The following is a 17,266-nucleotide window of genomic DNA, read 5'->3' on the forward strand; positions in this document are numbered from 1 at the left end:
TCATCAATGTTGTTTTATCAAAAGGTTTTCAGTACATAGTTACTGCTTATTTGCAGATGAGATACTGTAATAGAAAACCAGCTGAAATAAATCCAAGCAGGCACTGGTGCAAAGGAGAAACGACACAAACAAAAACAGAGATACAGGTCAAGATAGTTCACACTGAAAGAGGACTGGGAGAAATAAATACACAATGGATGCAACAAATAATTGGACACGGGTGACAGACAGAACAGACTGTCACGAAGATGGAAAAAAACAAACAGAAATATAATACATATAAAAGGAAACAAGTTCAAAAAGTTAAAAGTCCTTGTAATGTTTCTCATGGGGGCAGGTCATACAATGATAGAAAAATAAAAATGCAAAGCGACATAGTAACAACACAAACGGTATTTGTGATCGCGCCGGAACCTCTTTGAGCCAAATACCTTCATATATATTTTATTTATAACCTACACACTGCATATAAATTGAACATTTTTTGGCTTTGCTGAAGTTGAACTGATTCCAAACAACATCACAAACAGAGACCCGTATGTTGCCGCTGCCATCTGCTCTGGGAGCAAACCAAAGGGATGTAATATTGAGTTTGCAAGAGTGAAATTATGCAAGTTCTCCATTTCGCGCAGTAGGTCATAAAAATCACACAAACTGGAAACAGTCTCTCTCTCTCTCTCTCTGTTGCTCTGTGTGTGTGTAAAGACTTGAAAAGGTGCCATAACAAAACAGAGGCTTCCAATCCCTTGAAAGGGTACAGGCTGCTGAATAACAGGGAATGAACTGCATTCAGGGAGACAGTTAGTGAGCCAGCTGTGCAGTTCTAACACTGACAGTCCCTCTGATCCCTGCTGTGCATATCTGAGCTCGATCCAGTCACTGTGCAAACCCAAAAACAACAAAATATGCTACAGCTCTCCTCTGAAAGCAGATCCGATCAAATAAAACCTCACCAATAGGGTAATAATTCAGCACAACTGTGTGATAAATTAAATAAATTAGCATTTGTGTGTTGTATTTGATTGTAATGTCAAAGGTGTTTCACATTGCACATGCAAGTATATAATTATATCTTCAACACAATTATTTTTATTTTATTTTAATGTATCTAAACACTAGCACTGATGCCATTATATAATCTTTCTATACTTCCTACTGGTACAAATATTCACACTAAACAAGAAGAAATAAAAATATGTGCAATACAAAGCAGCCGCGGGCCAGGAAGAAATCAATGAAGCTCAGATGCAAAAAAAATTACTTAACAGAGAAACCTGACACACACACACGATGTGAGCAATTTGGTTGTAACACCCACTTTTGTCCAGTTGGTGTCTACGTTGAGCTCTGGTACAAGACCAAACCTGCTCTGAAAGCAGACATAGCTGCACCAAAGACTTTTCCTTGGGTGGGGAAACTCTTCACTCTTGGGGAGTGAAAGTCAATGTTAAGTCAGCGGAGTAGTTTTTAACTTTCCAAGTAAGCATCAAGGTTAAAGCCAAGATAGACCAATACATTTGCTGCCAATTTCTTAACACTCCATATCAAAACAAAGCTCTTTCTTTTGGCTGCATCTGATTGCAGTCTCCACAGCAGACCTATCTGCAATGCTGATTTGGCATAGATTTTCCACCAGATGCCAAAACAAAAGAAAACAAAACAAAACACTGCAGTAGCAATTGACTTTTCAACCTACTACTAAAACAACACATCTACCATGTTTAGAGTGCATCATAATTTACAAATGTGTGTTTTTGAAATTACACCCTTGAGCTACCAAATAGCTGCTCACACATCACCACTGTCATAACTCCAGCTCCGAGCTGTCAATGATTCAGTAGATTCAAGCACAACAGCCAGGGCTGAGCGCTAATTTGGAAAAACAACAGGAGAGAGTGTATTTGTCGGTCTGGGCTTTTAGAAACCAGGAGGTGTCAACTAACGGCCAATCAGCAGATGAAACACACCCCTGCAATCACTAGAGACAGAAACACACACACACACACACACACACACACACATCACCACCTGCAGGTCATCAGTCTCCCTCACTCACTCACCCACGCACACACAGCCATTCTGCAGCAATTCTTTTGAAACTACATTGACTTCCTATCATTTTGTCAGCCTGAACAAAGCATTATCCCTAACTTTAACCGTAACAAATGAATGCCTTAACCCTAACATTAACCTATCCACAATTCAAGTCTAACCCCTAACCGGTTCCTCAGAGATGAGGTTCTCCCTCATTATGACAAGGGTTTTATTGGTAAATACTGGCTATACTTCCCATAACTCAGTTTATATAAATGTATAATCATCCTTAAAACAAAACCAGTTTTATACACAGCAACATCTACGTATGAGCCATTCTGGTAAGGAGAAAGAGTGAAATGTCCAGCTCAAATGTTGATTTCTGTGCCACAACTAACTTTAAAAGAATACTAGGCAGTGTAAAAGCGAGTGACATGACAGTTCAAGAACACATTCATGCATGTTGTTCTGAAGGAGATTTTAAACAATCAAATGTTCTTATAATAATATCAAATGCTGCACATGTGTATGTGCAAGTGAAATGAACACTGCTCACTTTAGCATGGTGGGGGTTTATGAAAGCAGTCCAGATGTCAAACACTGACCTTCTCAGGAGCAGGAGTCCTTAAAGAGACCAAAACCTGGTCATGGCCCTGGCACTTATGCTCCTTTTCCTACACACTGGGCCTTTAAAGATTCCTTTTATTGTATTGTTGATGGCTGATGCACACAAATGCTGAAGCGTACAGTATGCTTCCATATGAAACTGTGATGTATGTGTTCATTCCTGCTATTCTACCCAGAATGCTTTTTTATACGTTCAGGCTGATGTGTCCATAAAAAGATGGAAAGACATAAGTGACAGCCTACAGAGGAACACAGGGAGGATCAAATCTCACATCAACTGTCTGGCATAGCAGTGAAGAGGGATGTTTACAGCTCTGCTGCGAGGCTATTCCTGAGCAGAACAATGCACTCTGACAGAATTGATCTGCACATCTGCAATGCTTTATGCTCATGCTGTTCTGGTGCTGAATGCTTCTATGGTGCTGGAAGGATTGCAGCACTCGGCTATAGATGTCAGCTTACTGGACATCAACATATTACACGATTACCCCTTTTCACTTTGAGAGCCCCAGGTTTTCTGCCTCTGCGTGTAAAGGCGATTCAAAGGCATTTCAATTCATTTGCTTACGCTCAGAAACGGAGAATCGTCTTCAACACCTCAAAGCATTTGACAACTCTTAAGACCTTTTGATACACTCGACAGTGTGTGAGGAGGTTAACATTCTCAGTTTGACCTCATCTGGCATCTCCCCGGTCTTTATGAAATCAGTTTTTAAAGATTATACTTGTGTAATGTATCTTGTGATGTGGAATGTGACCAACCAGAAACAAGTCTAGTAAACAAAGAATAATGCAAAGTCCCTGGACTTTTATTAAGAGTTCAAATACCTGGACTTCCTTTTCTTTCATTTTCTTTTTTCTTTTGCAAAACATACAATCCTTAGTCCATTTATCTGGTGAACTGTTGATTTACAGGACTAACAATTGTTTTCACGATTGCCACATGTGTGTATGACTTTTGTGAGCGCATGATTGATATGATATGCGATGTTTTTGATGCTCAAAAGACAGTTGTTAATAGTTTGTAGTGTGGTGGTGTAATGATTTTATTTTATGTGTCTTTTTACGACTTTACTGCAGGACAATTGCTCCTCTGGGGATAGTAATGTCTGGACCATTCTTTCCTGAAGACACACAACTGTGGGCAGTTATTCCTTTTTTTTTTTTTTTTTTTTTTTTAAAGATTATACTTGTGTATTGTATCTTGTGATGTGAAATGTGACCAACCAGCAACAAGTCTAGTAAACAACGAATAATGCAAGTTGAAATCACGAAGAAGACACTACATGCTTCAAATCACAGTATCGGGGGTCTGCCAATCAATGAAGAAACACATGGCTACTTAATATGCAGCCGCTGCTGTTACTGCTAATGCTACGTCGAGAAGCTGCTGTGAAACAGTGATGTGTTTTCACTGTTGAATGGAGATGGAGAAGGAAAAACGAATTGCAGAACAATTAAATGGCGGCTGTTACGGCAGATATTTGGCTGTGCTTCTTAAGAAGACAGATGCTTCTGCTCATGCCAACTCCGATCTCACGTGTGCTAAGCTATGGAAATGCTACGGAAGAAGAAGCCGCAAAGTTTCTCCAGAGTTTATGTAACTACATTAACCTCCTATCTTCTTATGGGGTGAGTTTTCATTAACGTCGTTAATCTATGTTACGTTAGTGTTCATTTGAAGTCACATACATAAAAAAATATTCATGCTCAACATTATGTGGCTAACATTGTTATTAGCTAGCTCAATATTGTCCTTGCAAATGATACGCACATGAAACTTATTATAAACTGCAACGGGAGCATGTGAGCATCTGATATTAATATGAATAACCAACTAACATGATGTGCTTGAATAATGTCGTTGGGCATAAAGTATTGACTGTGATGCTAATGATGTAGCAACTAGCTCAGCTCATTGAGCAACAGACTGATACATCCACAATACACCACATAAATGTATTTTATTTTATTTGATATTAGACATATGTATCTATATTTGATCCTTCTAACTCTTAAGTATACTAGCTTTCTTGTTTTTGTTCCTGGTTTTTCCATGGCTATGCACATATACAGTATTTTGGCATCTTAACCTAAATCCATGAATTGACACTTCATTTGGCAAAGAATTAAAGAGAGAATTAATTGAAAATTGATCACAGTGGAAAACCTCCTATTAATTACTCACTCACCTTCAATATGTTGGAATTTTATGTGGTGATAGGGAGTAAATATGAGCAAAAAGTGAGCAAATGTTTCTTAAGACTTTGATAAGGGAGGGTCAGACATCCACAGTTGAGATAGGGATGTTACTAAAGTGGGTCCCACTGTGGTTCATTGTGCTCAGTGTATAACATGACTGCAGAGAGAGAGAATCCACTGGAGAGTCATTCACTTCCTTATCTCTGAATATGGTTGTGGCATACAACATCCAGACCTTTTACAAAGCTTCATCTCTTTCCCTGAGTTACTCCTCTGAATCACACCTTCAGAAAAAGGCATTATCCTCCTATTATCATTTTTTATTTGCAGTGACACAAATTGTGAAATATGACTTTGTGCCTTCCACTCGCGGGCTCCAGGTACACTTTCCTGTCTGTCGCACAGTGAATGTCTTCTCAGTGTTTTATAGCAGAATGAGGCCATAATCTCAGTCATAAATTAATCTGGAAGACGTATCTTGTCACCGTTTGCTCAAAGAGGCTGTTAAACCGAAAATGCAGATAAATTAATTTGAAGCTCTTCCGTTTTGTTTTTTTTAGTTTCCCATGTCTCTACTCTAGAGAAACTGTTTTTTAAAGCGTCATTTATTCAATCCTTGAATGTAATTAAATGAATTTGAAACAAATGAGAATAGCTCACCAGAGAATGATTTAAGCACTATGAGAAAACGGTTAGTCATACTGATTTATGACCACATGATGTCACTGTTGTATACTAGACATGAGGAAATGTATTTATTATTATTTTTTTCTTGACATTTTGATTCATTCACACTAATCTTACCAGGAGTTAACGCCTCTGAGGCATTTCTTGATAGGTCTAAGTCCAAATTGCTCTCTTCACTCTAAAAGTTTTCTTGCACCCAGTTTCAGAGATAAAGTTGATCAATGTTGCCTCATTTAGTGGAACTTTAGAAATATACTGTTCTTGGGTGTCAGCCAGGTGCAAATTGACATTGCACATTAAAATTTGAGAATTAAGGTGACATTCTGCCAAATGGGAAAGATTTGGTTCTGTTGGTTGGGCATGAAAGCATTTGACCTTGGAAAGAACATTGACAAAAGAATATCTGGCTTATTCTGTGGCTTTCTTCAGCAGCATGTGATCCTCAAACCGCAGTGTCTTCAGTGTCAAAAGCTCCTGTCCAATTTGTGAGCAGACCTTGAACACATATTGTTTTGTCAACAATATGGTACCATTAGGTAAAAGCTAAGATTTCTAACACACCAGCTGTAATGAATGGCTATTCAACTTTTGATTTTAAGCTTAAAATGTCAGTCCATCTTAAATCTGCTTTTACAGATGGCCTGAAAGCACTCACTTTGTGAGGAAAAATAGTATTCAGGAAAAGAAGTACAGTGAATACTTCCACCAAGGCCAAACAATCCAACACACTGATAACCCAAATGATTAAATTGAATAATAACAATAATAACGATTCATGTATTCGCCCCTCAATCCACACCCACCCTTTAAAGCGGCAGTGGGTAACTTCTTTTGCAAAAACGTTTCTGGCTTTGCTACCAAAGACATCGACTGAGCTTCTGTAGTGAGTGGCAGAGACGCTGCTGTGAGGAAGACACGTCTTCTCGTGGTTTGAATGGAACAAGACATTCGGGAACCTTGCGTGACACAGAAAATGTACAACAGGATATACAGTGTGACAGTACTTTGGAAGTCTAAGTAAATACTGTAGACAGACAGTGAAAACATAACCTCATTGGTGTACATAAAAACCCATTGGCAAAATGTTCACTCGCAGCTCCATAGACAATTAATAGAGTTGTTATCTATTGTGTCAGGAGTTGTTAATGTGGATAAATTATAAATGACTTTTGGTCGAGGTGCCCTTTTCCATAAAGTGAGTGGTCACACAGTCCACTGGATGGACTGGAGTCCATTTAATGGGGTCTTTTTGACCAATAGAAGAGTGAGTTTCTTGCTGATGGAGGGATTTTCTATAACCTGGCAACCCAAAAGCATTTATAAATAGCTCTCAGACAAATAAAAAGCAATTACGAACACTCATACATGTACTATGGCACTTTGCATTTAGGGTCATTTTTATTATTAATTAGTCTCAAAGCTGTGTATTTTACTAGTTAAAACAGGCATATTTGAGATTTGCACTGGTGTGTGTTGAGCCAAAAAGTTTTTCTGATTCTGACTAAGGTATGCGCTAATAATTGAACCATTAAAAACTACTGACCTCTAAATATATTATAAAGAGTTTATGTGTAATACTTCTGTGTTTGGCTAGGTCTAAAATAAGGTCAGTCAATTCAGTCTGAATAAAAATGCAAAATGAATATTCTAAAATATTAAAGAATATTTCCCTTGTTGTCTTAGCAATATTAATCTTGAGAAACAGAATTAAAAGGAAAAGAAAAAAAAAAGACAAACAAGAGTATTTGAAGTTTTAATGTCAAAGTCAAACTTTTACATTATTCATCTTCATACCAAACCATTCATTGACGGCTCCTCTTCTCCCTCATCATACCAAATGCAATTAGTTCATTATGTAATTACAGGTTGGGAGCAGCAAAAAATAGAGCCAGTCCCGTAAGGAAAGAAAACAAAGGAGAAAATAAAAATAGTTTTTTTCCTCATTTTTTCTTTTCAAGTGCAGATTTGAAGACCTTAAGCATGCCATTGTCTGTTATGGATTCCAGCTGTATGTTTACAGTGTAGTTTTATCTGTACATGGCTATAAGGATAACAGCACGAGGGGAAAGTCAGGTACGCAATGTCCACTGAAGCATCTGTTTTTGAAAATGTCTTGATCTCGGGCATTGACTCCCTTCTTCGTCTGTCTCCCCTCTGTGCTTCGCAGTAGAATAAAACATATTCATGTTTAAACGTGCAGTATAAAAAAAAAAAAAGATACACATACACACAGAGATTCATTTACAGCAAGTTCCCTTAAATCTAGAGTGGAGAGTTTGAGAGGTGCCATAATGGAACTGCAATAAAACAGCAGTCTGAGAAAATAATCTGCCACTGTGGTGGCTGAGTGTCCTTCCACGTCTCACAAACTGGACATTAGTTCTTCAAAACCTTCCATGACATCCGAGGGTTTGATCCCAGAGAATGTGCACCTGTCTCAGTGAATGGACCCTGCAGGACTTTGTGATTGTTCTCACAAAATACCCTTTCAGTGTGAACTTTACATGTTTTGTCAGCACAGTCCCATCAACAACAGAGCTCATTAAACAGCCATGCTGGGAAATTGGGGTTAATGAAGGCTGAGAGAGTAAGTACATCAGGGATCCAGAACAAGCTACAGAGTTGTAAGGTCGAAGCTATATGCAGGTATACAATTTGAAATCACACGTAGGCCCCACACACACACACCCTTTTTCAGACTGAAAAATCGACCGTGTTGCCTACTTTACTGTTTCCACACATTAGTGAGGGGCAGCCAAGCAGCAGCAGCAGTGTGCAGCCAAAGCCACAAGTACTTACTTAAAGGTCAAACACTATTGTGCATCCTACCTGAGTGTTGCTTTCTGACTCCAAACTATACAAAAATCTATGAAACTTAACTGCAGCACATCCTCGGCAAGTCTCTGTCACCTCATCATGATCCAAAACTGCCAGAAGACACATTGAGTGATGCACTTACTTACTAGCATTTTTTTACATTTGCCTATCTAGACAGTAATGAGACCTGCGCAGATCAAGAGCGGCGAAAGAAAGCTCATTAAGACCACAGGGACGACCTAACCCTATTATCCCTATCACACCACTGAACCGAACACTTATGATGAGAATTAAGATGTGCTGGCCTTGATCTACACCCACTCTTTAGCGCGGTGCAGCAGAGTGTGTCTGGAGCTGTGCAGTAGCTGCTAGAAAGGACAAATGTGAAGGAGTTTGTTATCCGCACGGTTCAGCACAGCAGCATGGGTGTGTTGAGGTCGGCAATGCGCGGACAAAAGGGTCGTGGCACTATGCACTCCCACTACATTGTGTTGTTTTTTTTTTTTTTGCTTCAGCCTGCAGCAGCCTTCGTGCCAACTCTAGAGTGTGAAAAACAAGAGAAAAAGCCCAAGGTTAGCCCAAACTCGCCCTGTGATAAAAGAAGCATCAGTTGAATCTACTGACGCTAACTCCCTCGCTGCCATCATTATCTCAATTTCCCCCGTAAGCAGACACACATTTAGTACAGATGTATCCAAATAGGCAGGGTATTCAAAAAGGCATGTGGTTTTAAAAAAGAGAGAGAAAAAAGTTAGCATTATCTTTCTTTCATGCAGAGTCTTTTCTTCTTTTCCTTTTTTTTTTTTCTTACAGAAACTACAGAGATTTGGTTTGTCTATGAGTCCTAGTTACAGTATGCTGAATATCTCATATTCCAACATTGTTTATCATTACATACAGTAGATGTGATTGAAATTCCCTCTGCTGTAACCCCAGATATTGGTCTGAGAGATGAATAATCATTTAAATACAGTTCATGTTTAAGTACTGGCTGGAGAGGAGCAGGCAAATGCTACAGCTAGTTCAATGAGAGGCGATATGTTAAATAAAATGATGATTTAGACATACACACATAGTGCATATGAATTTTGCACATCGCACACATTTTAATATGGTTATATTTTACTTATGTTCTTATATGTTGCATGTGTGTATGTTTGTAATGTTTTCTGTATGAAAATTAATGCAAGTCACTATATACTTTATATTACACTGCCACTTAATCTTGTTTTATAAACTGTGGCCCAATGCATGTTCACATTCTGCTGATGCACTGTTTGTGTTTACATGCTAAGGTCTGTTTTGAGTAGGCGCGTGCATGTGTGCGTGTGTGTGTGCATGTGTCCGAAAGAACAGTTTATGATACATGATGAACACTGTTAGGATGCTGCCGGTGTCTCATGAAACCAGCACCTCAGTCTACTCTGAAATGGGCGACAGCAGCAGCAGGGAAAGAACACTGCCGTTTTATCAAATACACATACAATATATACATTCTGGACGAGAAGGTAAAAACATAAAGACATATTTTTCACGTGAGCCTGACTCTGTGTGAGAACCTTGAATTTGAATGGTTACATTTGTATAAAAAGTCACATTTTGTTGCAACTTGAATATTTATATTCTCTAAAAGTACAAGACCTGATTTTTTGTATTTTTTTAGCTCAGCACATTTTTTTTTTGCCTATTGTTTAACTCTACAGTTACACACCTTTTGTGTGATTCTCAATTCATGACTAAAATGGTTACTTTCATCGGTTAATATTTCCATTTTGTTATACAATAGACTTGATTAGGCATTACAAAGTTGATTGCTTTGAATAAAATCCAAATCACAATCAAAGACCCATAGCCTCTTTGTATCTACTTTGACTAAGACCTCGGTGGTTTTTCAGAAGATATTTCATCAGTTGAGTTCAAAAAAATGTTTTGCTTTTGCCTCAGAGAAAGTTTTTGTATGTACCAAGGCGTTTATAACACCAGGATTTACTCAGTTTCGTTCTCCGTCTTCTTCCCAGAGATCCCTCTGTGGCAGAGGGTCAGGCATGCATTAAATTCAGGTCAAAAGAGGAGATGAAGCTGTCCTCCTCCACTAAGACATAGTAGGATATTTGCCAAGAGGCAATGTTCTCTGGTAGTCTTAAAAAAAACAAAACTATTTTAGAGAGTACTTGTGATCAAAGCTGACTGAATGGTTGATCCATCTCTTCCTGAAGTTTAAGTGCCAATAAATATTAGTCAGAATTCAAAACTTCCAATCTGATTCACATCTTCCTCGACATGTTCACATCTTCACAGGTTTATAAGGCTCTCCAAATGATGACTTGCCAGTAAAGTCTTGGCCCTCCCTCTCCTACAGAAGAGGGAGATGTGCTCCATTGCAAGGCTATCACAGGTAGACCTCACGACGTGACAACGTGAGACAGGATGTGGTTTTGTAGTCCCCTCCTGTCCGAGTCAGTGGTATGACCTCGGGTGGGTTCTGGCCCTCTCCTGCTTCCTCCTCTTGCTGGCGCCGCCCAAAGCCTGCACTGCTAAAGGTGTCATAGGATGCCGATGTCATCTTGCGGTTGAGAAGGTTGCGGTTGTGATCGCCCATGTTCCTGTTGCGGTCTCCTCTACCCAGGGTGCCGAGAGGATCCCCATTGACTAACGGTAATCTCTGGCCTTCTCCACTGACAACCACACCAGGTTCTGAGCTCCCTGCACTTCCGGCACTCTCGCTGTCACTTTCATGGTCGTTACCACGGAGATTGTTGTTATCGTCTCCCGGGGTAAAGGTGGAGAGCCGGGGTGGGTCACTGCCATGACGCTGGCGCTGGCGAGGTGAAGGGCGCATGGGCATCCAGCAAGTGTCAGAGTGGCCAAATTCATCACACTCCCGGGTACACTTTCCTGTCAGAGCTACGTCTGGCAGTTGTCTGGCATCTGTAAGGAGGAAATGACAAAGAAAAGAGTGAAAAAAAAAAACATCGAGAACTGGCAGAGAGGAAGTAGTATGTTCAGTTATATAAGTGTGTTTTTATGTAAAGCACTTATATTCATAAAAATTGCTATATAAATGAAGATAGATGGATTGATATCAGGTCAATTCAAGAAGAGACAATTAAAAGAAAAGGGAGATTAAATACAGGAGGTGAATGTTGACCAGGAATACAAGAGAGAGACAAATGTGTAAATAAAAACTGGGGACAAAGGTTAGGGGACAGAATCTTGAGGAAGCAAGATGGGCAAAAAAAAATGCAGTGAAAGCAAAATGAAAAATGCTGACTTCAAAAGAATTCCTAAGAAGAAATAGCACTTTGCTGTGCTAAGCTGTACACAAAAGGTGAGAGGTGAGGTCAAAGCAACATCCACTGGAAGCCAAAGATAATTATCAGATATTTGAATGACAAATTTCCTCATCTGCAAAGGAAGGATTAAGTTACAAATCGTGTTACATCCCATGAGTGTTAGATCAAAAGGTTAGAGAGGCACCAGAGATTGAATGCTGCTGTCCCACACAGTCAAGTGTCAAAGGTTATGTTTATTATCTGTGTAAATCAGTTGTTTATGAATCAATACTGACATCACGTTGAATACAGGAGTTGTAATGATGATAGATGAGGTAACTATTACTTGTATGCGTGCAGGTGTCATATTACAGATAGTAATGTATTCCATACATTCAACTCCTCTTGAATAAAAAACTAATTATTAATTTTCCCATCTGACCATGAGGTCAGTATTTCCCATGTTGGTGAAAAGGCAGCATTTAATTGGAATCTGATATAAAGCCATAGAAGTCAGCCAAGGTCAAAGTGACCTTGGTCTGTTTTCTCTGTTCCAGCTTAGGTATAACCACATACAGAGGGATGAGTGCAAAACACACCGTAAAATAATAATACACATTTTTTTTTTTTTTTTTTTTTTTTTTCCCATTTCCATTCCAAAAAAACCCGTTAGAAAAAGGTAAAAACGCAATTTTCTTCAGTGAAAGGGAATATGGGCTGCTGATTGACAGCAGCAAGGCCACGGATGAGGCTCCGGCACGACAAACGACAACACTTAAGATTTTCTAAAACACTCTTCACATTGCACATTCAAGTGTTCACACAAAATATTTGCGGCAAATGCAAAAAAATGCAGGGCAGCTGTTTCTTTCAAAAAAAACAAAAAAGAAACACACACACAACCCCCCCAAACATTCTCATCACATGAAGAGAGAAAAGACTCCTGGAACCTTTACAGCAAGTCAAGGTTTTAATAAAAGTGTGTGTGTGTGTGTGTATGTGTGTGTGTGTGTAAAAGAGATTGAACGTGTTTGTACAAAACATTTTTAAGCCTCGAGTAACAAAAAGTAAGTGAATGACTCTGAAAGCCTCTTGACTGCAATTTGAAATTATATTTGATTGGCGATTCACTGTATTAATCAAGCTCGGTCCTCGTGAGAGAGAACCTCGCTTCAGAGGGTCTGATTAAAGCTTGCTTAAAGTTATCTATTTGTGATTATTTTGACGGGAATTGCGACAGCGATTGCGATACGATACAATTTGCGATATCAGAGGGAATGGTCATTTTCATTTTTGTGCAGATCTGTAAGAGACAAAGATGTTCTCCTCAGTCTGTAGAATAAGAGGTGTAAAGGTCTAGATAATAAATAATCTAAAATGATATTCTGAAACATTTTGGCTTTAACAAAATATTGTGCCTCCTGCGATTTGAAAATATTGCAATTTTGATAAAATTTCAGCCCTAGTTACGATTAAATATGAATTGTTATTAGGTTTAACACACCGTATATATAGTTTTTGCTCAGAGTCTCTCGGTCAAAACATTAACAAAAGACACCATTGTTGCCGTTCTCCTGTGTATTCACACTTCACGAGGAGAGAGCTTCGGTGGTGATCCGTTACACACAAATGGATCAGGCGATATTGACTCTTTATCTTTATCTACCACTTTATCCTCCACATGAGGGTCGTGGCGGGCTGGAACCACTCCCAGCTGACATGGGATGAGAGGCGGGGTACACACTCAATAGGGCCAACATACAACCCCTCACTCTCACTACGGAGAGAACCTGCATGCACATGGCGAGAACGTGCTAACTCCACACAGAAAGGCCCCTCGGTCGAACTGGGATTTCCACCGGTGACCTTCTAGCTCACTGCGCTCTGTCGTTTCATAGGAGGTTTATTATAGCAGAGATGGCAGGTGACACCATTAGAGGATGACCAACATGGAACAGTCCGTTACCTTGAAAAGAAGTATGGATTTCTCTGGATTTATTGAAAATTGTAAAGGTTTTGGGGGCCACACAGTGGGTGTAGTGGTTAGCACTCTTGCCTTTGTAGCAAGAAGACTCAGGTTCGAGACCCGGTCGGAACAAAGGTCTTTCTGCGTGGAGTTTGCATGTTGTCCCTGTGTATGTGAGTTTTCTCCCACAGTCCAAAAAAATGCAATATGGGGATTAGGTAAATTGCACACTTTAAATTGACAGTAGATGTGAAAGTGAGCGGTTGTTTGTCTCTATGTGGCCTTGCGATGAACTGGCGATCTGTAGATTGGCACAGCACCCCCCCGTGACCCTCATGTGGAGGAAATGGTAGAAAATGGATGGATGGATGGGAAGGTTTTGGCCTATGATAATAAACAGTCGCATTGTTTTGTACATATTTTCATGTAGAAATGTTACATAATTTTCACACTATGTCATTAATGGTAAGTTTACCTGGTTATGGTTAATGTTAGAGTCAGGCTGTTCAAATTACGTAGACTGAATGCAGTATCCTAACAAGAACAACTGCACAAGCCTGTGCATGTTTGTTTGTGTGTAATATCTGTGTGCTTGTGTGTGTGTTTTGTTGTTGCTCTGACCATTCTCCAAATGCTCCTCCTCCCCCACACTGCCCTCAGGCGTGGTTCGCTCGTATCCTTCCTCAGGCAGCGGCAGCGCTCCCAGCCGTGGCCCTGATGAGCTTTTGCTGCTTGGTGTCTCCGAGTCTTCCAGGCCACTGTCATAGCAGCCACCGTCCTGAGGCTGGCTGACTACCGAGAAGGTCACTCGTCGAAGGGTCCCCTGCACGGAACGTACACAAACAATATGGGATTAATCATACAGAAATCCTCATTTGATATTCTAAATCTAGGGATTTGGCAAGTAGGCGGGAGTCGGCAAAGACATCCAGATTATCTGAACGTGTTCCCCCCTGATTATGGGATGAACTGCTACCATGCTGGGTAACAATCAACCAATCCCGTTATTTAAAGTTTGCAGTTGGCTTTTAATCCAGGTTTAGATTAATGCTGCTGGACGTGGCTGAAGTTTACGGACCTCTGTTTTTCATTTGGAATGGTGCCGTGTAGTAGCAACAGCTGGGTCATAAACTGTAAAAACACTTATTTTCTATGCTATAAAAACAAGTGAAGGTTTAAACAATAATTCTAGGGATCATCTATAATTTTCCAGAAACCTCATTGGAAAACCCGCCCCAAACAAAAACAAACAAACAAAGCTATTGGATGAGCTTTTCTTATTAAGCTCATGTACTGTAGCTGCTTCCTCTGTGGCACAGACAGGGTTGTCATTTAAACACACAGTGAGCCACACCAGTGCACTGGGTGACGTGTTCCTTCTTAATAAATAACATCGACAGTGCACTTTATTTTAGTTTCACCTACATTGTCCTGCTTTGTGTGTAGGTTGTGTAAAAATACTTATACACAAAGTAGATTAATCCACGGCTGAAAAAACAATTAAACCCAAGTAAAGAACTTTGTAAAACTTTTTTTTTTAAAAGGAAACCACAAATATGATCTGTAGGTTGTAAGATCTGAATACATTTGTTATTACCATTTTTATTTCCTTTCACACATTAAATAAAGGGTGTGCTGAAACCTACGTAGACACATAAAGACAATTTTTAATTATTGGATATAGAGAATATATCGTTATAATAGTTATAATTTGTTGATTTTTTTTTTTTTTTATTTGTGCTTAGTTTTCTCTTTTTCTCTTTTTGCCATTGGTACTGATTTGATTTCTATTATTTTACGTTAGGCCAGGGGGCAGTAGAAACCACAGTGTGCAAATTAATTGAGATATGAATAAAAATGAATATCCCTTTCTTCTCGTTGAAAGCAGGAAATGAAACCACAGGGTTTTCCAAGGTATACTGCAGCCACAAACCGTCTGACAATCCGCCACCACTATAAAACAAAAACGTCCCAATGCTGCAGTGGAAGTGGTGTAATTCACAAACAAATCATTTCAATCACTCAAGCTCTGCATCACACCTGCTGTGATTCCAACACACAAATCATCCCGGTCTATTTAGCAGACCAGTTTTCACTTCAGAGAGAGGGAAACAGTGTAATAACTCCATGCTGAGGGAATATCAGAGAAAGTTAAACAACTCCTGGCCTGGAGGCATCACACTGCACCAGGAAGCCCGTTTCTCTACAACACCCCTACTATCTTTTCTCTCACTCATTTAGCTGCTTGCAAAATTACAACCCTTTCAAAATTAGACCTGCTTTGAAACACACAGCATAAAGAGAGGAAGTGAGGGAACAGAGGGGGGGCAGGCAGCAGATTACAGTGGAAGATCTTCAGCTCAGAAAGTATGCCTCGGGATAATCTAAAGGGAAACTGATGGACAACTGGGATAAAAGCTAAACCTGAACTCATTCAGTTTTTCCTTCTCCCAACGACCCAAAGAAAAAAAAAAGGAACATTTAAACATCGCACCTAATACACATGAAAGACAAGCAAAATTAATCCAGCAGAATGGAGAAAATCAACACAACATTTGTTTCCTCCTGCCACACTAACATTGAGATGAAAGAGGAATGAAAGAGACTCAGACAGAAGGGATGGTGCAGACTCAGGCAAGACTGAGGAAGAGATATTAGAAGCTAATGGAAAAGCAACAGTGGCTTCAGCCTTGCTCTCCACAGAGAGAGCGAGAGCAATTTATTTTTAGAGCATTAGCTAAGATGAGAAAGTCCAACCTCTTTTCCACTTGTTCAGACTAAGTGAATAGAGAGCGATGAAGTAAGATGATTTTTGTTTTCCTGTGCCTGTGACAAAGACAACAAGTTTGTTTGTTTGTCAAGGTCAACAATGTTTCCATCACAAAGAGTTCTTTTAGAGCTCCACTGTGTAAACTCTGGGTGGGCAATACTTTCATTTGGCAGGAATTGAAGATAAAATGACCACAGTGTATACAATCACCTGATTGTATGAATTGTTGTTTTTTAGCAGGGTCAGCCCTGTGGTGGCCACCACTTGGGACCGCCCTGTTTTGGACAAACTAAACATCTTTAGAGTTTTGATGCTAACACACTTGGAAGGAAAGGTGAGGTGAGGGATATTCAGCTGAAGCATGGGAAAAACTATCGGAAAAATTCCAAAGGTTTCTGAAAGCTGAGAAGTTGCACGCCAAAGCCAAAATGTGGTTATTACGGTAATTTCACTGGCGCCGTTTCAGGAAGCCGGAGAATCGGCGTCTTTGTTGCCAGAGAGGAGAGAGTGGGAAGAGAACACCTGTGAATAGTTTCCATTTTTTGGCCTGTTTTTGCACATTGAGACAAAGAAACACTGAGAGACTCAAAACGTGATATTTTATACTGTTCAAATTTAAAATTTAACATGCAAATTCTGTTGTTCGTGCACAACTGCAGTGTTTAAATTGTTAAAACAGTATTTTAACATGCAGTTGGATGTTATTCTGGAAAAAAGCAGTTGGTTACAGGACATTCTCTGGCCCTTTTATGCTTAAAATAAGCAAGGTGGACATATTGAGGGTTAGGTATTAAAGGGTTAAAATATTTCAATTACAATTGAGAGAACAAGTCGGTAGACTTTATCACATGGGATTATGAATCTTGTGTGTGTGTTGGGTGACAGTGGGCG

The 17,266-nt window shown here is 39.6% G+C and overlaps 1 protein-coding gene and 1 long non-coding RNA gene across 2 annotated transcripts in view; one reads left to right on the top strand and one right to left on the bottom strand.

Moving 5' to 3' along the window:
• The first annotated feature begins 3,945 nt into the window (after positions 1-3,945).
• Positions 3,946-17,266, top strand: part of LOC131466873 (uncharacterized) — a 36,023-nt gene continuing 22,702 nt past the window's right edge. The window contains exon 1 of the long non-coding RNA XR_009241455.1: positions 3,946-4,293. This is a non-coding gene — a long non-coding RNA (uncharacterized LOC131466873). The remainder of the gene's footprint in view (positions 4,294-17,266) is intronic.
• pcdh7a (protocadherin 7a) overlaps positions 7,291-17,266 on the bottom strand; it is a 44,450-nt gene continuing 34,474 nt past the window's right edge. Inside the window, exons 4-5 of the mRNA XM_058640441.1 lie at positions 14,227-14,428; positions 7,291-11,295 (exon numbers count right to left, since the gene is read on the bottom strand). Coding sequence (XP_058496424.1) covers positions 10,757-11,295; positions 14,227-14,428 — 741 coding nt within the window. The 3' untranslated portion in view covers positions 7,291-10,756. The remainder of the gene's footprint in view (positions 11,296-14,226; positions 14,429-17,266) is intronic.

The sequence above is a fragment of the Solea solea genome, chromosome 10, assembly GCF_958295425.1.
Source record: "Solea solea chromosome 10, fSolSol10.1, whole genome shotgun sequence".
Lineage (NCBI taxonomy): Eukaryota > Metazoa > Chordata > Actinopteri > Pleuronectiformes > Soleidae > Solea > Solea solea.